Raw genomic sequence first — 23,972 nt, forward strand, 5'->3', positions numbered from 1 at the left:
AAGTGTTGAATAGAAATATCAGAAACGACAAAAGTATAAAAGGAATGAAAATTAAAAAGGAAGAATTTAAATTGCAAGCCTTTGCGGATGATTTGGCCTTTATTTTGGAAGACCCTTTAGAAACAGCACCAAAATTGTTGGAAAAGATAGAGGCATATGGTAAGGTGGCTGGCTTGAAAATAAACAAAGATAAAACAAAGATCTTGATAAAGAATATGCTACTAAGACAAAAAGAAGAGCTGGCAGACTTATTGAAAATTCAAGTTATGAACAAGGTTAAGTATTTGGGGATACATTTGACAGCAAGATGTAGTACAATAAAAGAGAACAATTACATTAAACTTAAACAACAGATAGCGTTAGATTTGATGAAATGGGAAAATCTACAATTGTCATTAATAGGGAGAATCTCAACAATCAAGATGAATATTCTACCCAGAATTTTATACTTGTTTCAGACAATACCAATTAGGCTTGGAAAAGACTATTTTGAAGATTTAAATAAAATTGTGTTGAAATATATATGGCAAGGTAAGAAAGCGAGAATAAAGTTAAAACTTTTGCAAGATGCTAGAATAAGAGGAGGATTTGGTTTGCCTAATTGGGAGTTGTACTATCAATCTACAAATCTGATGTGGGTTAAGGAATGGATAACACTAAGAAATGCTAGTTTGTTGACATTAGAAGGACATGATTTATTGTTGGGGTGGCATGCTTTTTTATGGTATAAAGGAACTAAAACACAGGGGTATTTTAGAAGACATTATATACGGGAGTCTCTGTGGTTAAACTGGGAGAAGATTAAAAGACAACGTTATTTGAAAATTCCAGTCTGGTTATCGACTATTGAAGCATTTTCTTATCCTATAATATACAAAAAGGAACAAACAGTTAGATATGGTGAAATATTGAATGAAAAGGGTGAACTCAAATCTATACAAAAGCCAGAGGAACAAGGTATAAAGATGAATTGGTTTTCATATGCGCAAATACGTTCTAGATATGATAAAGATTCTAAAATGGAAGGTTTCTATGATAAATTGACTGATTTAGATAAGATTTTGACAGGTACTGATGAAAAGGTGATTAAAAAACTGTATGGATATTTATTAGAAATTAAATTAGAAGAAGTTAAAGAAACTATGATTGCTTGTGGGAAGAATTTTGGATATGGGATCGATTTAGAGAAATGGCAAAAATTGTGGTCTCAAAATTATAAAATGACAATGTCAACAGCATATAAAGCAAATTTGTATAAGATGTTTTACAGGTGGCATTTTTCCCTGACAAGAATAGCAAGAATGTTCAAGAATAAATCCGAAAAATGTTGGAAATGTCATCAGACACCTGGCTCATATTACCATATGTGGTGGACTTGTGCGGATGCTAAAAAATACTGGACTAAAATCCACACGTGGTTGGAAAAAATGACAAAAAAACATATAGACTTGAAACCAGAGATATTTTTATTGGGAATTTTACCTGAAATATATAGTAAAGACTTGAAATACCTGATTGTAAATGTATTAATAGCGGCTAGGATTGTATTTGCTAAAAACTGGAAAAATGAGAAAACACCATCACATGAGGAAATCATTAAGAAAACATTGGAATGTGCTGAAATGAGTAGATTGACATTTGAAATTAGAGAACAAGAGGATAAACAATTTTATAAAATTTGGGATCTTTTCTATCAATGGTTAGACAATAAAATACAGTAATGAAATATGTAGACTTTTAGAAAATAATAAATATATAAAGATGTACTTCTTTCTTATTATATCTACAAAATGATTTTAGGATAGTTTTGGGATGATAATATGAACTGTTATAAAATAAACTAAGTAAATTATGATTTTCTTGTAAAACATGAATGAAAAAAAGTATAGTCAAATGATTGATTAATAATGATACTAAGGTATTTAATTTTTGATTGAAAATATGAGATTATATGCAATGTAATTGTAATTGAAGACTACGAAATGGAAGCACAAAACAATTTGTAAACCAACCAGCACACTGTATGTACACCTATGGAAGATAGCTTGATGTTTTTATGTTTTGTTTGTTTATGTTTGTTTTTAAAAACCAATAAATTTTTAAAAAAGAAAGAAAATAAGACCAGGTCTTATTTTTGGGGAAACACAATATCAACTAGTTGTGATTCACTTCACAACTATGGCAAGAAAGGTCTAAAGGGGGCAAAGCTCACTTAACAAATGTCTCACTTAACAACAGTAATGTTGGGCACAATTGTGGTCATAAGTTGAGGACAACTTGTAGTTTGCAATTGCTTGCAAAAAGATACTTTGCATTCTATTCTTGGTTTGTTCACATGCAGTTTGGAATTCTCTAGACTTTCAGTTTGCTTAATGACGGCAGAGGTCATTTAATGAACTGAAGCAAACAGCAAGCCCAATCGTTGTTCACTTAATGACCTGAGTGATTTGCTTAATGAACATGGTAAAAAAGGTGTTGTAAAAATGATTCCGATTCATTTGACAAAGCTTTGATTTACGAGCCTAACGGGCAAATTCCATGAAGGCCGTATCTCAAGGACTACCTGTATAGACCCAGGTTGTTGTGGCCCGCCGGCGGCTGACAGACCTGGCAGCAGAGTCAGACAGTAGTGAGGAGGTTGGGGAGGAACCTGGGCCAGAATTGGAGGCTGAGGAGGGTTCACACGAGGGCTCTGCATCAGAGGCAGGGATGCCAGGGCAGGCTGGCAGTCAGCAGCTCAGACAGCAGTGAGGCGGGGGAGCTTATGGAACCAGTTCCCAGCCTGCACATGCACAGGGCTACCAGAAAACAAGAACAATTGAGAAAGCAGGGTCAACTCAGGAGTAAGGCCCCTCCCATGGGACAAAAAAAGAGGAGTGAATGGGATGTGAGCTTTCGCAGGAAGCAATTAGTTCATCTGGTCGATGCAAGCTTTGAAAAGTTCTGTTTGACTCTGTGTCAAGTTTGGCCTTGCCCTGCGTCTGGCAATTAAGTTCTCTGGCTGCATCCCAAGTGTGATAAGGTGGGTGTTTATAAACATTCCCCTGAAAGACTGTTTGTGAAGCCTTGCAGGCTGTGAATGAACGTAATTCACATCCATGGAAATAAAAAGAGGTTTTGCCAGGACTAAGATTGCGTTTTATGCTTTCTAAGGAAGCCTAGGTCAGAACAGAAGTATTGTCTCTTCTTCATATTTCCAAAGCATATCTACACCCTCAATTTATGCAAACTTTTATATTGGCTCCTTTATAACTTCTTTAAGCAAATGCTTTTAATTTTTATTTCCTTCCTTATCTTTTTTTTTTTTTTTGGAAGAAAAATTCAATCCAATTCAAGCCAGGAGAAAAACCGTGGAAATAAAATGGAGGCTGGCTGGAAGGAAAGGAGGTCTCTGTTTGTTTGGTTTCCCAGAAACTACAGTGACAGCAACATGTTTCTGGGGTAGCTGACAAAATGGCTGAATGAGTGGATGGATTTATATAGGGTTCTAGGCAGTGGTGGGATTCACATTTTTTTTTTACTACCGGTTCTGTGGGCGTGGCTTGATGGGCGTGACAGGGGAAGGTTACTGTAAAATCTCCAGTCAGAGGTGGTATTTGATGATTCTCTGAACTACTCAAAATTTCCGCTACCGGTTCTCCAGAACTGGTCAGAACCTGCTGAATCCACCACCTGTGGTTCTCGGGTTTGGTGATTGAGATGCTCCAGAGGGGTTGTGCAATGCAGTGAGCCTTGTGTCTTTTGCTATTTCAATGGTGGTGGGTTAATCCTATTCTGTTCTGAAGGTCCTGTCCTTGGAGCTGGGTGGGGGGATGTAAATTATTCATCCCAACAGCTCCAACCTTGGGTGGCAGCTTGTGGCTGAAGGCGTTTTGTTTATGAATAGGATGACCTGGACTTCTTAATAAGTACAAAATATTAATCTCTAAAGACTTCAAGCTTATGCTTGAGGCTATGGCAGGAAGATTGGGGTGGCTTTTTTCCTTTGTTAAGATTTTTTTCCATTTCTCCTTTGGGGAAATATAATATTCTGCCTCTTTTTAATATGCCCCAAAATATTTCATTCTCTAGGAAGTAGGAGGGGTGTCCCACAATTTAAATGAACGTCAAAATTGCTTCAGCTTACTTGTTTTATTTTTTTTAGAAAAAGCAAACCCAAAGAATAAGAAATTTACCTTTAAATATCGGTTCCTCTGCGCCACAGACCCAGCAAAACAGTGTGAGCTTGATTTTTATATCTCCATTTCAGTTTTATAGGCTTATAACATGATGGGGTTGCAAGGATGAAGCATTATACAAGTATTTTTTAGCAATGATATGATTGATTCCCTAAGCCAGTGATGGCGAACCTTATCGTTGTGGTGTGCTGAAAGTGTGTGCGCATGGGCGTGCCAGCACCCACAATGCAATGCGCTCCGGTCCCCTGCGCATGCACGTGCAACCCCCCCTGCCCCCTTACCTGCACTGCGCATGCACGTGCCTCCAAGCTGGGTTTTTTTTTTGGCCCGTTTGAGGCCTTTTTTGCCCTCCTGGGGGCTCGAGGGAAGCCTCTGTAACCTTTGGAGGCTGAAAAACGGGCCCGTTTTGGCACTTCCAATTTCAGCACTTCTGGTATTTCCAGAAGGCCCATTTTCCGGCCTCCAAAGGCTGCAGAGGCTTCCCTCGAGCCCCTGGGAAGGCAAAAACATCCTCAAACGGGCCAAAAATCAACTGGGAGGCGCACGCATGCGCAGTGCAGGTAAGTTCGGCTGGCGCTTGCAGGCCCGCACAAATGGCTCGGTGTCTCAACTGTGGTATGTGTGCCATACGTTCGCCGTCATGGCCCGAAGCCGATTCTTTCTCCTCCTGAAAATCTTTCGGGAATAGGAACCCTTAACTTGAGTTTTCAGACGGCTTCGTTTCCTGGGATGTTCTGGAGTGGTTTCTTGCACAGTTTTATTAGGAAGAGGAAAGAGACAAGAAGAAGGACGGCTGCTTTGTTCAGGAAAAGGGCAATCCAGAGACTAGTGGGAGAATTTGGTGTCCAGCCTGTGGAGAAAAGACAGTGGATTATTTTGATTTAATCCTAATAATGTCTGTTCAAAGTGTGGGAGAGGTCTTTGGGGGGTGGGGGTGGGGGGCAGGGCAGATGGCTAGGTGTCTGTGCAGGGCCACCTAGGATCTCCCCCATGCTGAGGCACCCTAATTGAGATGATTAAGGGCCTGAGATGAGAGAGAGAGAGAGAGAGAGAGGGAGGGAGGGAAATAGAAAGAAAAGAGAGGGAGGGAGGGCCTGAAATGGGCCTGAAATCAGCTGGGAGGTGCGCGCATGCGCAGTGCAGCTACATTTGGGTGGGCCTCACGTCCCCGCACAAATGGCTCTGCCATAGGTTCAGCATCATGGCCCTGAGCAGATTCTTTCTCGTCCTGAAAGTCTTTTGGGAATAGGGATCCTTAACTTGAGTTTCCAGACTGACTCGCTTTCCTGGGATGTTCTGGAGCGATTTCTTGCACAATTGCATTGACACAGCTTTATTAGGAAGAGGAAAACTACTAGAAGATGGACGGCAATCGAGAGACTAATGGGAAACTTTGGTGTTGAGTCTGTGGAGAAAAGATAGTGGATTATTTGGATGTAATCCTAATCAATTCTATTCAAAGTGTGGGAGAGGTCTTTGGGGGGTGGGTGCAGAGCAGATGGCTAGGTATCTGTGTTAAGTATGCATCTAGGATCTCCCGCACCCTGAAGCATCCCACCTGAAATGATTAAGGGCCTGAGATGATTAAGAGAGAGAGAGAGAGAGAGGGAGCAGGGGTGGGATTCTACTAGTTCCCACCTATTCGCTAGAACCGGTTGTTAACATTCTAAGCAGTTGGGAGAACCGGTTGTTAGAAGAAATTACAGAGCTAATCCTGTAAGGAAGGCAGGAAGGAAACATTCTGGTGTTGCTTATAGAAACTGCCTCTCCGTTAACCCTTATTACGTTCTTGGCAGGACTAGATTTCCTGTCTCATGAACTTCTCTAGAGTTTTTTTCCCCTCCTTTGCTGGTACTTTGCTAGTGTGGAGTGACTATTCAAAGTTACAATGGCACTGAAAAACGTGACTTATGACCATTTTTCACACTTACGACCATTGCAGCATCCACAGTCACAAGAGGCCAGGCAAGGAGAAGCGTGCCTCGATGTGAGTGATGTTGAGTTGGCCACACCCAGCCAATAACATGACCACCAAGCCACATCCACCCAGTCACATGACCACCAAGCCCACCATCTAAGCCACGCCCACAGAACCGGTTGTTAAAATTTTTGAATCCCACCCCTGAGAGGGAGGGAGAGAAACAGAAACAAAGAAAAGAGAGGGAGGGAGGGAAGGTGGAAGGAAGGAAGGAAGGAAAGGAAGGGAAGAAGGTAGGGGGAGGTAGGTAGGAAGGGAGGGAGGATAGAAAAATAGATGAGAGAAGAAAGAAAGAATGAAAGGAAAAAAAAGAAATGAAAATGTAGCACCAATAATCATACTGTAGGTGCCTTAGGTAAATTCCCAAACATCTGGACCATCACTTGAACATCATCATTGGCATTGACAAATTCAACGTCGGACAATTGCAAAAGGCAACTTCACTCAGAACACCTTACACCCTATGACGATATCTATTAACATCATCAAACATGCACCTCTTCCTATCCCAGGTCCTTCAGGAGGTCTTGATAGGTGGACAATCATGGCAAATCTACTCTGAACATCTGGCTGATAGTGCGACAGACCATAATGATACACACCACTACAGCAAACTGAAACAACTCTAGGATAATCAGGATTAAATTGTATCTCACCAACAGGGAACTCTATTCATCTTGATGTCAGGGTTCTGGCAGTTCCCCCAATTAAATCCTGAATCTCGAGCCAAACTTCCAAAACTAAACAGGATTTATTGGGAGTTAAAAAGTCTGGCACTACCTGGGTGTAGCCGACTCTGAGACACATCATTCATTGTCACCTTTGACCCTGGTTTCCCCCCACCCCCCCTGGGTGTATCATAATTCATATTCTCCAGTGGGACACATCCATAGCCCAGAGTCATCAATCATGTTCTCCAGTTAGAAATTTGCAGAAACTTCAGTCACCTAGTTACAATCTCTGAAAAACTATGTATGGAATGAGTTAGGAATGTAAGTCACCTAACAGCTATTTGGGTTGGAAATATATAAACCAGGACAGACATTTTAATACTGTATCTTTAAGAGCATGCAAAAACTGTAATTGGGTGTGGTTCCGCAAATGGCCATAAGATGGAGCCAGAAACCTGGGTTGTTTTAGTCTCAGGAAGTCTCAGAAAAGAGTCTCAGTGAAGTGAGTGAATCTCTGTTTCCTTCTGTTGGAAAGAGTTGCTGTTCCTCCATTTTTCCTTATTGACTGTTATTCTTGGATTTGATGTAAGTCTGTTACTGAACTGTTTTTTGATACTGGACTTTGATATTGGAATTATCCCTGGACTGAACACTGACTGCTTTAAATGTGAATGACTTGGACTGCTTGTTTGGACTGTGCTTAAACGTTTATTGAAAGTAAAAAACCTACATTAACTGTACAGTGCATCTGTGTGCTGTGTGTGTGTGTTATTCAAACACTACTCTCACTACGTCTCCCTGTACGCGCTCATTCTCCTAATGGGGAATTACCTCAACAGAATGCACTTTCGATTTCCAAGCTGCCGCACTGCTCTTTCAAACCCCTTTCCCACCTCCCTTTCTGTTGGCAACTCTAAAAAGTCCATATAAATGCTTTATGAGATGACACTTGACCCCATGTCACTGGGATGTAGACAGCCAGAGGTCTTTCTGAAGACCTACTCCTCAAGACCACTGGTCTGTGAGGTAGCTTGTGTTGAGAAAATGTTGTTGGGGGGCTGAGAAGCTGCTTAGTGCCTTAACTCTGCCATGGAGGGCCCACTGCCAGGTTAAGATTCCATGGCCTCGTCCCTCTCTGTGACCCGGAGCTCACCTACCTCTTACGACTTCACCGAGTAGAAGGTCCTGCTGTAAGGAGTCCTCCAAGGAGCTGTGTTGGACCCGGCATGACAGCACTGACCCCATATCTTCCGGTCTGAGCAAGATGTCCACCGTGCTCTCCACGCAGTACCGGATGCCCGCCTCCATAGTATAATTCAGAATGTCAGTCCAGGCAGCTTGTATTTCATTGCTGTCCTTTAACCAGACGACTGTGATTTCTTGGGAGGGGAATTCTTTTGCAGAACAACTGAAAGCAATCTGGGATCCCACCGTGATGCTGTCTGGAGGACCACGAAGCAAAGGCTGGGATGGATGAGCTGAGAAAGGAAGCATGAAGACATCAGCTGATGTTCCCTCCTACCAAGATACCATGCCCCCGTTGGAGCCTGAGGGGAGGACAAGCTGGAACTGGAGCCGACAGAGATCGAGGGGGGCTTCGTTGGCCTTGGAGGAAAATGGGGAATGGCAGGGCCACTCAGGCCAGGGCCTTTCAGGATTGGGACAGTTTGTAGGCAGGGAGGAAAGGGGACAAGATGACCTAAGAGAGGCTAAGCAGCGAACACGAGAGGCAGAGCTCAGGCGAGGAGCAAGGACCACTCCCTCCTGATCCAAGAGCTCGGAGAGTTGGAGAGAAGGTGAGAATAGCGCAGGCTGACCCGACTACTCGGGAGGAAAGGGAGACCTCGCCCCTCTTCACAAGGAACACCGAGGGAATGAGACTTAAGGAGACATTGTGGGGAGGGGTATTTGTCGGGAACAAACGCTGAGTCCCTGAACTTTGAACTTTCCTGGATTCCTTGCATTTTTTTCTGGCTTTCTGGACATTACTTGGATCCTTTAGTTTCCTGAACTTCTTGATTTGTTCTGTGCAGTCTTGGTGTACACAGTGGTGGGCTGGACTATTTGCAACCAGAGGCTATTTGAGGGGTGTGTTTATGTGTTTGTATGTGATCACTTTGCTCTGGGACTTGCCAGAAACGTGCTGGGAGCATTTTGGGGGAAATTTGGAGCACCAAAGGTGTGGTTTGAATCGCCATCTGCCTGTGTTATCTCTGTGCTGTGCCCCAGGGTCATCACGCAAGTCTTCCCTCCTACCTCAAATTCCCCGAGGAATTAACCTCATCCAACAAATCACCCAGAGGCCAAAGGAGTTGGATATTTGTTCCCCAAATTCCTTAATCTCAAACATTTAAAGAGCACCTACCAATCACAGAGACCACCGATCTGGTCTTGATAGATTTTCTGCTTTGGGGACCTTCCTTGACCAACGAGCAGCAGTAGGTCCCGCTATCTTCAGGGCTGATGTTGTTGAGGCTGACACTGAAGTCAGTTTGCGATCCTGGAACGAGCCTCACCCCACGAGAAGATTTGTCACTTTCCCTGTAAATTATCTTCTGGTCATTGCCCAGGTCTTTGTACCATTCGGCGCTTGCTGGCTGATCTTTCTGAGTCAGGATACATGTGAGAATGAGGGTCTTGCCTGCTGTGATTGTCACAGATTCCCGGTTCGTAATGGGCCGCCCACCAACTGAAAAGGAAAACGGCTTACTATTATTATTATTATTATTATTATTATTATTATTATTATTATTATTATTATTATTATTGTTATTAATTGCACAGTCAGTCAGATGTTCAGACTGGGTTTGGCATTTTTGTCTACCTCTCAAGTCCTTACCAAGGACCTGGGATAGGCAAATCTGGATGTTTGATGGTGTTACAGAGATCACTGCAGGATGGAAGCTGTTCCAAGTCAAGCTGCCTTCTGCAATTGACCGATGGCAAATTTGTCAATGCCTATGGTTTTCTTATTCTTAACATTTATGAATGGGCACAGTTCTAGACTGCCTTAACAGAGGGGTAGAATCAAGATCACGTGAAGTGTAAGTACCACTTTATAATGCCTTGGTAAGGCCACACTTGGAATATTTGCATCAGTGGTGGTATTTAATTTTTTTTAACTACCAGTTCTGTGGGCGTGGCTTGGTGGGCATGGCAGGGGAAGGTTATTGCAAAATCCCCATTCCCTCCCCACCTCACTAACCTGCTTTCCAGTTCCGTTGTCTTGTGCAGGGCAACCAAAGAAGACCCAGCAGATCAGCTGGGATTCAATGGCAGAGAAGATATGGGGTTGGCGGGGCCAGTCAGAGGTGGGATTCACCGGTTCTCCAAACTACTCAAAATTACTGCTCCCCATTCTCCAGAACTGGTCAGAACCTGCTTAATACCGCCTCTGATTTGCATCCAGTTTTGGCCACCACAATGTAAAAAAGATGTTGGACAAGAAGCAATGGATGAAAACTAATCAAGCAGAGAAGCAAACTGGATTTAAGGAGAAATTTCCTTGACAGTGAGAACAATTAATCAGTGGAATGGCTTGCCTTCAGAAGCTGTGAATGCTTCAACACTGGAAGTTTTTAAAGAAGAGATTGGACAACTATTTGCCTGAAATGTTATAGGGTTTCCTGCCTGAGCAGGGGGTTGGACTAGAAGACCTTCAAGGTCCCTTCCAACTCTTCTCTTCTCTTCTACTCTCTACTCTACTCTACTCTACTCTACTCTACTCTACTCTACTCTACTCTATTCTCTACTTCTACTTCTACTCTACTCATTCCTATTCTATTCTATTCTATTCCATTCTATTCTATTTCTATTTCTATTCTATTCTATTCTATTCTATTCTATTCTATTCTATTCTATTCTATTCTATTCTATTCTATTCTATTCTATTCTATTCTATTCTATTCTACTCATTCCATTCCATCTATTCTATTCTATTCTATTCTATTCTATTCTATTCTATTCTATTCTATTCTATTCTATTCTATTCTATTCTATTCTTATTCATTCCATTCCATATATTCTGTTCTGTTCTGTTCTGTTCTGTTCTACTCTACTCTACTCTACTCTACTCTACTCTACTCTACTCTACTCTACTCTACTCTACTCTACTCTGACGTCCCTTTCAGTCCTATGATTCTATGTTCCATCTTCTTCTAGAACTGCTCTTGGTTCTTTGGCCTATATATAAAAACAATTACCTTTAATTTTCTTGAAAACCATGCTCTTTTGCACAGTATCTTCACAGGCTTTCCAAGGACCAAGGGAACGCTTTCAGGAAAAGCTACCGAATTGTCCAAGCATCTTTGCAGAAGCTAAAAACCCAGCAACAGCCCCTCTAAATAAGTATGCCTGTGGCTGTGTGTGTGTGTGTGTGTTTGTTTGTGTGTGTGTGCGTTTGTGTGTGTGTATCTCCCTGTGTCAGCCACCTCATGTCTGTGTGTCTCACAGTCCGTATCTCCGTTTGAAATGGAAAATTAAAAGGGGAGAGGACAGACGTACGGGAAACGTTGGATGGCGTACATTCAGAACGGACAGAAGTTGTTTTTAATCTCTCACAAGAAAGTTGCGCAAGTCAAACCACTCTAACGATTTGTCACTTGTGGGTACGATGTGGAATCGAGCAACAGCAAAAAACCGCTGGGTCTATTTCCAAGGCTGAAAACTGTTTTGTTAGATGAAGGAAAGTAGATAATTCCAAACACGACCAAGACCACGTAGGCAGAAAAGTGGGGCGAGGAAGAGAGAGGAGGAATAAACCATAGAATAATAGGGCTGGAAGGGACTTCAGAGGTCTTCTGAGTTCTAACCCAGGACTCTTCAATATCTTCAGAAACGACTTAGGGGAAGGAATAGAAGGGGAACTTATCAAATTTGCAGAAGATACTAAGCTGGTCAGAATAGCCACCTCCCTAGATGATAGTGTGTAGAGTCCTCCAGGTCATGGTTTGTCCTAAAGGTGCTTTTTTCACAAGGCAACTGGGTTTTCTTGGATTTTTTTTTCTTTTGAAGATGTTTCGCTTCTCATCCAAGAAGCTTCTTCAGCTTTGATAGGATGGTGGGGCCTGGAAGGAGGTATATTCCTTGCAGACAGATGGTCAGTTTTTTTTTTCCTCTGAGAATCCATTCCTACTCCTACCCTACCTTTGGGACAACTGACCTGGATGACTGAGGATTTCTATAGACCTTTAGCTATGCAATTTGGGATGAACCTCTTTCGAATGGTGTGGGAGTAGGGATGGATTTCCAGAGGAAAATTCGCAAACTACAAGGAACCAGGAGTGCTACTCAGATGACCCTGAAGACACAGATAAACCTCCAAGTGGCCTCAGCGGCCCTCTAAAAGGATGCAAATGACCAGCTGTCTGCAAGGAGTATAAATCTTTCCACTCCCCACCATCCAGCCAGAGCTGAAGAAGCTTCTCAGAGCGGAAGTGAAACGTCTTCAAAGAAAAACCAGAAAGTCCAGTTGCCTCCTGAAAAAAAAAAAAAAAAGCACTTTTGGGACTGCCTAGAATAGATGATAGGCTCAAGATCCAGATGGATCTTGACAGTCTTGAACCCTGGGCCCTATCTAACAAATGAAATTCAGTGTAGAGAAAAGTGAAGTATTACACTCAGGCAAGAAAAACCAAAAGGACACATACAGTCTGGGTGAAACCAGGCTTACTAGCGGTAACTGGGAGAGGCATCTTGGAGTCTGAATTAATTGGAGAAAACCAATTAAAAATATAAGTCAGCAGTATGCAGTGGCAGCCAAAAAAGCCAATGCAATTCTAAGTTGCATTAATACAGGGATTCAATCAAGAGCGTGTGAGGTACTAATACCACTCTATAAAACCTTAGTAAGGCCACACCTAGAGTACTGCATCCAATTTTAGTCACCACAATATAAAAAAAAGAAGTTGAGAAGTACAGAGAAGAACAACCAGGATGATTAGGGGACTGGAGGTTAAAGTATACGTTGAATGGTTGCAGGAACTGGGCCTTGTTAGTCTAGTGAAGAGAAGGACCAGGGGAGACATGATAGAGTCTTCCAATATTTGAGGGGCTGCCACAGAGAGGAGGAAAGGGGTCAAGCTATTCTCCAAAGCACCTTTGAAGGCCAGACAAGAAATAATGGATGGAAACTGAACAAGGAGAGATTCAACCTGGAAATAAGGAATTTTCTGACAGTGAGAACAATCAACCCATGGAACAGAAGTTGCCCTTGGAAGTTGTGGGAGCGCCATCACTTGAGACTTTCAAGAAGAGACTGGACTGCCATCTGTCAGAAATGGTGTAGGGTCTCTTGCTTGGGGGTGGGTGGGTTGGACTGGATGACCTACAAAGTCCCTTCTAACTCTGTCAATTTGTTAGGGGTCCCCAACTCCTGGGCTGTGGACTGGCACTGGCCCATAGCATGCCAGAAACCGGCCATGCAAAGAAGCAAAGCCCCACCTGCGGGATGGCAGACAGCACATGAAGCTGCACCCTCTCCAGTCCGTGGAAATAACCTCTCTCCATGGATCTAGTATCTGGTGCCCAAAAGATTGGGGGTTGCTATAAATCTAGTGCAACCCCTTGCTCAAGGCAGGTGACCCTATCCCACCCTAGACAAATGACTGTCCTATCTCTTCTTCACCGTTCCGCTGATGAATTGCTCTCACCGTCAGGAAATGTTTTCTTAGTTCTAGATTGGAGCTCTCTTCCACCCTTCTGGTCCTGCTCTTTGGTGTATTGGAGAATAAATCAATCCCCTCTTCTTTCTGGTAACCCCTCAAGTTGGGAAAGACAGTTATCATGTCACCCCCTAGTTCCCTGTTTCTCCAAAAATACGATCTATCCGGAAAGTAAGTCCTAGCTTGATTTTTTCACATGCGCTCAATATAAGCCCTACCCCCCAAAATAAGCCCTAATTAAGATCCTGCCCACTCCAGAGTGGATGGGTAAAAATTAAGCTAGGGTGGGAATGGTGGTGTGTGTGTGTGGAGCTGCCCTACTACTTACCTTTGGACAGTTGTAGCCAGGCCTCGCACCCGCCGACACCTGCTTTGCTGGCTCATTTCTTCTGCAGCTGGCAAGGCTGGCCAGGCTTTCCTGAAGGCCTCTGGAGCTGAGAACAAAGCTCTGGATCGATCCTGAGCTCTGTTATCAGCTCCAGAGGCCTTCAGGAAAACCTTGCCGGTCGCAGAAGGAGAAGTTCCTGAAGGCCTCTCACAGCAAAAAGGAGGCTGGGGGTGACACACGCAAGTGAGGCTAGTCAGTGGATGACATCTATCCGAAAATAAGGCCTGGTGTCTTTTTTGGTGGCAAAAAATATATAAGACAGGGTCTTATTTTGGGGGGAAACACAGTAGTCTTTCTGTCATGTCCCCATCAGAGCCTGAATGTGCAGCGGAAGATGAGCTGCGAATGGAACCGACAGAGATCGAGGGGTCGGCTTTGTTGGTACGGAGGAGCAGGCCCAGTCAGGCTATAAGGCCTGTCAGGATTGGGACAACTTGTAGGCAGGGAGGAAGGGGGGCAGAATGACCAAGAGAGGCTAAGCAGTGAACATGAGAGACAGAGCTCAGGCGATGAACAAGGATCACCCCCTCTTGATCCGAGAGCTCAGAGAGTAGAGAGAAGGCAAGAACAGCGCAGGCTGACCCAACTACTCAGAAGGAGAGCACCCCGCCCCTCTTCACAAAAAAAACTTGGGGAACGAGACTTAAGGAGGTGCTGTGGGGAGGGGCATTTGTCGGGAACAAAGGCTTAATTCCTAGAACTGGTCCATCACAACAGACTCATTCCACTAGAGGCCTGCCTTGCTTGACCATCTGGGTCATAACACCTTTCACTTCATTAAGCTAGATGTGCGTAGGCCCCTCAACCCTTAGTCATACAATTTAGCCACCAGACCTTTGAAATCAAATTACGTTAAGACTTGGTTCCTTATCTTAATCTGCACACATTTAGAAAAACATCCTGGTTTTCTAGATAACAGATTTGTACTTATCGTTAGATCACACACCATAGATGTTGTGGTGTTCAGATAAGGCGAATAACTTGAGGGATGCATGACAGGGAACTTGAGGTAACACAGATGAATCAATGGCTGGAATCCATCAAGGCCTGGATGAGGGGAACCGGGATTGAACTGAACCCCAAGACAACAGAGTGGATGCAAACCCCCATTCAATTAACATTCAAACTGTGGTTAGCTTTGATTCTGAACGGGATTGTGTTTCTTGAACAAGTAGGCTTGCAACTACAGGGTCTTCTGTGCTGGGGAGTGGTGGGCCTTCTCAGGGATTAAGTAGTAGTTGAACTCCAGAGTCTATGGTGGCTCTCAGCCATCCAAGTCATGGTTGCTCCAAAGGTGTTTTTCTTTTCTTCAAGAGGCAACTGGATTTTCTGGATTTTCTTCAAAGATGTTTCAGTTCTCATCCAAGAAGCTTCTTCCGCTCTGAGTGGAAGGTGGAGAACGGAAGGATTTATATTCCTTGCAAGACAGCTGGTCATTTGCATCCTTTTGGCGAGTCATTAAGGCCACTTGGAGGCTCATCTGTGTCCTCAGGGTCACCTGAGTGGTGCAAATGGGTGTGGAGCCTTCTTGGAACCGTCAAAAGGACTGTGTTGTAGAATGGAGATAGATGATGTCCTAATCCCTCCCCCTCTATTGAGGGAGGGCTCTTTAGTTTTGACACAGATGGCCTCTTGGACCCCTCTTTCAAACCAACAGTCCTCTCGGTCCAAATTGTGGACTTTGCTGTCTTCAGAAGAGCAGCCTTTGTCTTCTAAACTCCAGGTAGAAGGCGGAATCTAGTCCTGATGAGAAGCGAAATGTCTTCGAAGGAAAACCCAGAAAGTCCAGTTGCCTCTTGAAAAAGTACTTTTGGGTCGAGTTCCAGGGTTTTAGTGTTCATCATTGCCCAACCTAGCTGACCTCAGATTGTGATCGAGGTGTTGTGAAGCAACAGGGTTAACCTCTCCTTGCCCACATGATTGCAGCAAAGAAGGCATGTCCATCAGCGTCTAGCCTGGAAGAAGAACCTCAACGTGAGGACTGAGTCCCACAATTCGTTCGAAGCACGTTTCATTCTTTCTGAGCGGGCAGAAAAATCAGGCATAAAATTGGTCATCTACATGTGCCAGCCTCTACCCTATGTCGTTTGTCTCTGGAAACCCATAACTTTTGTTTAAGGGACCTTGGATGTCTTCTAGTCCAACCCCCTATTCAACCGGGGAACCCGTACCATTTCAGACCAATGGAAATAGAACAGAACAGAGTAGAATTAGAATTGAATTAGAATTAGAATCCAATTAGAACAGAATAGAATTAGAATAGAATAGAATAGTAAAAACAATAGAATAGAATAAGAACTAGAATAGAATAAGAACTAGAATAGAATGGGAACTAGAATAGAATAGTAAATAGAATAGAATAAGAATAGAATAGGAATAGGAATAGAAAAAGAATAGGAATAGGAATAGGAATAGGAATAGAATTAGAATAGAATAGAATAGAATAGAATAGAATAGAATAGAATAGAATTAAATAGAATTAAATAGAATAGGAATAAGAATGGAATGGAATGGAGTAGAGTAGAGTAGAGTAGATTAGAGTAGAGTAGAATAGAGTAGAGTAGAGTAGAATAGAATAGAATAGAATAGAATAGAATAGAACAGAATTAGAATAGAATAGAATAGAATAGGAATACCGTGTTCTCCAACAATATGCCCCCCTCAATAGGAAGTCCCAGCATGTTTTCTAGGCATAAAGTCATATTAAGCCCCTCCCCCCAAATTTAGGCCTATTTTAAAACATGCGAAATGTGAGGGAAGGGCGGGGGACGGGGGACTTGCCATTAGGAGCCTGCCTCTGCTGCTTCTTCTGCTACCGTTGCTTTCCCTTCTGCCCGTGCCGCTGCCATGTTTGGAGTTGCCACCGTGTTTGGAGTGTTGCCACTGTTTGGAGCACGTTTGGAGCAGCGGCGGCATTCCAAACGCGGAAGCGGCAGCTCCAAACGCAGAAGCGGCAGCTCCAAACGCGGAAGCGGCAGCTCCAAACGCGGAAGCGGCAGCTCCAAACGCGGAAGCGGCAGCTCCAAACGCGGAAGCGGAAGCTCCAAACGCGGAAGCGGCAGCTCCAAACGCGGAAGCGGCAGCTCCAAACGCCGAAGCGGCAGCTCCAAACACGGAAGCGAAGCTCCAAACGCGGAAGCGGCAGCTCCAAACGCGGAAGCGGCAGCTCCAAACGCGGAAGCGGCAGCTCCAAACGCGGAAGCGGCAGCTCCAAACACGGAAGCAGAAGCTCCAAATGCGGAAGTGGCAGCTCCAAACGCGGTGGTGGCAGGATGCAAGGAGGGGGGGAATTAAGTCACCCCCAAAAAGATGGCCTAGCCCTTTTCCCGGGGCACCAAAATAATAATAATAATAATAATAATAATAATAATAATAATAATAATAATAATAATAATAATAATAATAATAATAATAAGACCCGGCCTTATTTTATGAGAAACACAGTAGAATAGAACAGAAGGGATTTTGGAGGTCTTCTAGTCCAACCCAAGCAGGGGACCCTATACCATTTCAGACAAATGGTTGTCCAACCTCTTCTTAAAAGCCTCCAATGATGGAGCACCTACAACTTCTGGTGGCAAGCTGTTCCACTGGTTAATTGTCCTCACTCTTAGCAAATTTCTCCTGAATTCCAGGTTGCTTCTCTCCTTGATTAGTTTCCATCCGTTGTTTCTTGTCCTGCCTTCAGGGGCATTGGAGAATAGGTTGATCCCCCTCTTCTCCGTGACAGCCCCTCAAATTTTGTCACTCCTAGTCCTTCACTTTGTAAAATTAAACATACTCAATTCCAAACGTTTTAGCCTCCAGTTCCCTAATTCCTCTTTGCTGCTCTTCTCTGCACTCTTTTCAGAGTCTCAACATCTTTTTTGTACATCGTGGCAACCAAAACTGGATGCAGGATTCTAAGTGTGGCCTTACAAAGGCCTTATAAAACAGTTTGTGTGGCCTTCCGGTTGCGTGGCTTCGGTGGCAGCAGGAATTAGCGACTGCTCGCGATTCCTGCTGCGCTTGCTGCCAAGGTGCCCTCGATCCAAATGGGTCTGGGGATATGGCTGCCCTGTAGAGGCAGCCGAAGAGAGAGGGGATCCGGACAGGGGTTTGGGGTGTCGCAGACCCTCCCCAGCCGGAAAAACCCCTTTTTCCCAAGGTGGTGGAGCGGCGGTCAGTGATGGCCGTCACAAAGAAGCCTGCAGCCGGATAAGATTTGTGCTGGAGGAAGCTGAAAGTGAAAGTGCTGGCTGAGCTGAGACAATAACAACTCTTAAATACCCTGGAAACTGAACTGTTTGAATTGCCTGAGGATACATTGTTTCCCAAAGAAGATCGGAAAGCTGCGGTGAAAGCTGTCAAGGGAAGGTTTTTTTATTTACTCTCCCTCCCCATAGAAATAACAGACGGAGATATGGAAAAACTACTTGGGCACAAGGTAATTTAATTTGAAACTTAAAGCCAAGGGATAAAGGATTTCTGGACATTGGATTTAAAAACTTAAAATTCCTTTTATTTTTTACAAGGGGAAGGGAAGAGATAAAGACTCATTATAAGATTGTACTGAAGGAGATTGCTTTGAGCCTATAAGAACAGGATTAAAAGACATTAAGACTTCTAGAAGATCATCTTGGAAGTGTGTATTTGAATTCTACCCTAAAGGAGGTGAAAAGATAGAAAGAAGAAAGTGCTAAACGAAACTGTTTGCTCTGATTTGGTTTGCTTTGTGACTTTGAGATTTCTGTGAAAGCTTGTTAAAAAAAAGGGGATTAAAGACATTAGGGTTGCGTTAAAAAGAAAGAAAGAAAAAATGGCATTATCTTTTGAAGGATTACAAATGGAATTTCAAAGACTGAAAAAAAGAAGATAAGGGCTCTTCTGGATCTATCTTTCATTCTTTGGAAATGGCGATTTCTACCTATCAAGAAATACGACAACGACAGGAAGGCTGGGATGAAGGAGAAGAAGCCATCTTTAATGGACAAACGCACTTAGTGGAGGAAGAAAAGCGGAAGCGGGGCAAGGAAAAGATGAACTTAGAACTTAAAAAAGCAACCAAGAAAAAGAAAAATGAGATGAAAAAGCGATATGATGTCAGAAAGCAACAGAAAAGAGAAATACAGAGAGGGAAGACTAAGAGAGTGAAATTGGAGAGATGGGGGGTCAAAAAGTTAGAATGGAGAAGAAAGAAAGGGGAAAAGGAAAGAGAAGTCATGAAGGCTTTAAACAAGATACTAAAAATGAATTTTTTTCAGAGATAAGGGGTGAGATAATTTTTTTAAAAATGATTCTGCAAAAGTACATAAGAATGCAATGTAGGTATTTGAAGCTGAGTTAGAAAATTAGAATATTATATGATTTAAAAATGTATTAAAGGGAAGCCATGATTTAATTATAGAGTTTAATCTCTCATGAAATATTATCTTTATTGTTTAAGAATTAATAATAGAATTTAATTTCCTATGAAACATTGTTTTTATTATATTATAAATTTAATATTTCTTTTTTACTTGTTTTTAGTTTTATTATTATTTATCAAACTCAATATTATTTGTTTGTTTTATTATTTTGAAATGTAATACTTTGAATGTACGGAGCAGAATCAGCACGGAAAATATGTTTTATTTTAAGTGTTATTTAGGGGAAGATAAAAAGTTGTCATACTTCAATTTGGGTTTACAGGAGAAATATTGTATTAGATAGAAAAGATAAGTAGGTGATTGAAAGAAAACGGACCAAAGATGCAAATATAATTATTTAATTGAGATGGAATAAATAAAACAGAATTAAAAGAATGAGTAGGAGAGAGAAAATATATGGAAAATTAGAGAATGCTAAATAAGATATGAGATAGTATATTAAGTGAGTATAAATTTTGATTGATGTCTGTATAAAAAGAGTTAACTCGGGGTAAGCCACCTTCCAAAAAGAAGTTTTATGTATTTATGTTTTGTGTAATGTTTGTTGAAGTCTGACAGGATGTGGAAGAATACTAATGAAAATATATTCAATGAGTATATATTTTTAAGGCAGAAGAAATATGATTAAATAGAAGGAAAGGGAGTAATAAAGAAAAGTTTTGAAAAGATATGAAGTTGATTAGATAAGATAAATATATATATATAGAAGTGTGATAATTTGGAATTATCTTCTTTTCAAATAAGATGGTTTATTTGTTTCTTCTAGAAAAGATATTTTATGTTACTACATCCTATGTCTTGTTTGTGTGTGTTAAAAAAATTAATAAAGTTTGTTTAAAAAAAAAACAGTTTGTGTGATCTTGATTCTCTCCCAATGCAGCCTAAGATTGCATAAGCCCTTGACTTTGGCTAGGATGTTATGCAACATCTGTAGAGCCTTTAAACATCTGGGGAGCCATCTCATCCCAATGGGATTGGCCTGCCCCATTTGGTCTGGCAGAAGGGTCATGCTGAGGACACCATTGGTCAAGGGGACTGGAGACTAAAACATACGACGAACGGTTACAAGAACCGGGCCTGGCTAGTCTAGCAAAGAGAAGGACCAGGGGAGACAGGAGAGCATCTTCCAATATTTGAGGGGCTGCCACAGAGAGGAGGAAGGGGTCGAGCTATTTGCTAAAGTGCCTGAAAGCCAGACAAGGAATAATGGATGGAAACTGATCAAGGAGAGATTCAACCTAGAAATAAGGAGGAATTTTCTGACAGTGAGAACAATCCACCCACGGAACAGAACTTGCTTTTGGGAGTTGTGGGAGCTTCATCACTTGAGACTTTCAAGAAGAGATTGGACTGCCGTTTGTCAGAAATGGTGTAGGGTCTCCCGCTTGGGCAGGGGGTTGGACTAGATGACCTACAAGGTCCCTTCCAACTCTGATGATCTGTTTATCTGTTATCTTAAGGAGTTTTGACTGGCAGGATCTAGGAGAAGGAGAGACATTTCTGCTATGGCCCTCACCCTGTGGAACATCTTTCTCTCTCTGTGTGTGTGTGTGTGTGTGTGTGTGTTTGTGTGTGAGGTCTACCCTCCCCCTTTTGCCCTTCCAGGAGGGTCTCAAAATCTGGCTTTGCGGATTGGCTCGGATCCTTAATGCAAGTGATCTACGCTGGAGATGGCTGGTGGATTAATAGGAAAGATACCACCACCTCAAGCACTGTTCTTGTTCTTGGTTTTCTAGCATTTTGATCTCATTGATCTCACCAATTTTACCACTTTTATGTTCCTGATTTTATCATAGAATAGAGTAGAATGACATAAATCGGAAGGGACCTTGGAAGCCTTCTAGTCCAACCCCCTGCTTAGGCAGGAAACCCTAGACCAGTGAGGACTAACCTTTTCCACGTGGTGTGCCAAAAGCACGCCCGCGTGCGTGCTTGCTTACCTGCACCAATGATCCATGCATGCGTGACCCTCCCGCATTGCATGCCTCTGCGCGGGTGCACACAACCCCCGCACGCTGCATGCATGCGCTTCTCCCACATGCACGTCTCCCCCTCCGCATGCACGGCAGATACCTGACAATCAGCTGGCTGGCGGGGAGGCACACGGGCATGCGCAGTGAGGCTCTTCCAGGCGACCTCTTGCATGCCGGCAGAAGTGGCTCTGTGTGCCACTTCTGGCACGTGTGCCATAGGTTTGCCATCACGGCCCTAGACCATTTCAGACAAGCGACTGTCCAGTCTCTTCTTAAAAACTTCCAGTGTTGGAGCACTCACAACTTCTGAAGGCAAGCAGTTCCATGGATTAATGATTAATTATTAGATTAATTCCATAGATTAATTATTCTGTTAGGAAGTTTCTCCTTAATTCTAGGTTGTTTCTCTCCTTGATTAATTTCCATCGGTTGCTTCTTGTCCTACCCTCAGGTGCTTTGGAGTATAGCTTGACTCCCTCTTCTTTGGGGCAAGCCCTGAGATATCAGAACACTGCTATCATGTCACTCCTAGTCCTTCTTTTCATCAAACTAGACACACCCAATACCAGCAGCCGTTCTTCGTATGTTTTAGCCTCCAGTCCCTTAATCATCTTCGTTGCTCTTCTCTGCACTCTTTCTAGACTCACAACATCTTTTTTTACATCAGGGCAACCAAAACTGGATGCACTATTCCAAGTGTGATCTTACCAAGGCATTATAAAGTGGTACTAACACTTCATGTGATCTTAAATCTATCTCTATTAAGGCAGCCTATTAGGATAAAACAGAGTTTCTTTGCAGTGAGATGGGGAGTACATAAATTTAATAAAATGAATAAAACAAACAAACCATCATCAGAAGCATTGAAGCTGCTGCTCAAAATGCAAGAACTGTCCACATGTTCTTTACCTCAAAGCAGCTTAAGAGCCCCACTAAACCAGGGACCTTTTTAAAAGCTATTTTTATTGTTTTTAAGACAAGCATAAACAAACACAACATAAAAACATCAAACCTTCTTCCATTTACGTGCATACAGAGAACAAGAAGATAAACAATTTTATAAAATTTGGGATCTATTCTATCAATGGTTAGACAATAAAACATGGTAATGCAATACGTAGATTTTTAGGACATAATGAATATATAAAGATGTATTTTTTTTAATTATATCTACAAAATGATTATAGGATAGATTTGAGATGATAATATGAACTGTCATAAAACAAATTAAGTAAAATATGGATTATCTTGTAAAACATGAATGAATAATAGTATAGTCACATGATTGATTAACAATTATATTAATGTATTTAGGAATATTTGATTGACAGTATGAGAACATATAAAATGTAATTGTCATGGAAGACTACGAAGTGGAAGCACAATACAATTTGTAAACCAGCCAGGGACCATTCTTGATCTCACCCCCCCAAACCTCACCCCTCTTCCTGGCCGTTCCTACTTTTTCACCTGGCCACTCAGGGAGGAGCCCACGGAAGAAACTTTCCCTTCAAAGGGTCCATAATCTGGAACCTGCTGAGGAATCTACTAACCTCCCCACCTCTTCCAGCTGGAAATCTGAGCAAAAATACTCACCTATTCTATCAGAGGAGCACTCTGTCAGGTCTTGCACAAGGAGGAGGAACCAAAGTTGTAGGGGACCCAGGATTCGCATGGAGGACCTCAAGGCAGCCATGCCAACAGTGGCAGGAGAAACATCTGGGTCTACTTCTCACCCCTCCCAAACCGTTTCCTTTGAAATACGGAGCAAAAGAGGAACTCACGTGTTTCCTGCTTCTGAGTTTGAGCCAATTGCCTTGTTTGTTTGGCACAGTTGTTTGGTGGAAGTGTAACTAAGGAGGCATTCCAGAACTCTAGATTAATAATGTCCCAAAGTAGAAGATAACAGATGGAGGTGATGCCAGAAGAGGCTGGAATAAACCAAGATGGAGACCTCAGCAGAGATTTCTGTTCTGTTTCACTGATGATGCTACCTGCTTGGGTAATGAAACATCTGCAAGAAAATCACCAAGCTCCAAGAGAACCAGGGACCCCACAGTCTTCCTCCTCCTCCTCCCCCCCTCTCCCTCCACCTGTTCTCTGCCCTAATGACCAGTTGGGTAGGCGTGGCTGGGTGGGCATGGTCAACTTGAACCTGGGTGGGCATGCGCTCAACTGAACCTGTTGTGAAACCGGTAGAAGCTCACCCCTGCCAACAGGGGAGTATCCCTCCCAACAGCAGTGTAAAAAGCTTAAAACAACCCTTCCCCTTTAAGAAAGTCAAGCCCCAGCAAAGAAAAAAAAATTCAGGAGAAGCTCAGGCAACAGTAAGTCTGGGCGTACTGCCAAGAACCTTTAGCTGTTATAAGGGTTAACCGAGGGACAGGTTCTGTAAGCAGGGCAATAAAGAGTAGGTTAGAAACAACACCAGAATGTTTCCTTCCTGCCTTCCTTACAGGATTAGTCCTATAAAATGGGGGGAGAGATTTCTTCCAACAACTGGTTCTCCGAACCGCTTAGAAAGTTAACAACCTGTTCTCACGAATAGGTGCAAATTGGTTGCAGATATATATCTTATAAGATATATAAGATCCTAATAAGTGTACATTTCATGAAGTTTGTTGTTGTTGGGGGGGGGGGGGAGGGAAATAGTTTGATTTTAGCTGAAGTTGATTGGTCAGGAATCAACATCAGACTTACCGTATATACTCGAG

The 23,972-nt window shown here is 42.7% G+C and overlaps 1 protein-coding gene across 1 annotated transcript; it reads right to left on the bottom strand.

Annotated features, from left to right (window-relative positions):
• Positions 1 to 1,445: 1,445 nt before the first annotated feature.
• Positions 1,446 to 22,972, bottom strand: LOC148131065 (signal-regulatory protein beta-1-like). Its single transcript, XM_087962384.1, has 4 exons — positions 22,855 to 22,972; positions 9,193 to 9,516; positions 7,985 to 8,305; positions 1,446 to 5,028 (listed from the first exon to the last, which is right to left on the bottom strand). Exons 1-4 carry the CDS (start codon positions 22,952 to 22,954, stop codon positions 4,886 to 4,888), a joined length of 888 nt encoding a protein of 295 aa, XP_087818510.1. The 5' UTR covers positions 22,955 to 22,972; the 3' UTR covers positions 1,446 to 4,885.
• Between the last annotated feature and the right edge of the window lie 1,000 nt (positions 22,973 to 23,972).

The sequence above is a fragment of the Notechis scutatus genome, chromosome 3, assembly GCF_049901735.1.
Source record: "Notechis scutatus isolate UNSWTSFEM ecotype Mainland chromosome 3, rNotScu1.2, whole genome shotgun sequence".
Taxonomy (NCBI): Eukaryota; Metazoa; Chordata; class Lepidosauria; order Squamata; family Elapidae; genus Notechis; species Notechis scutatus.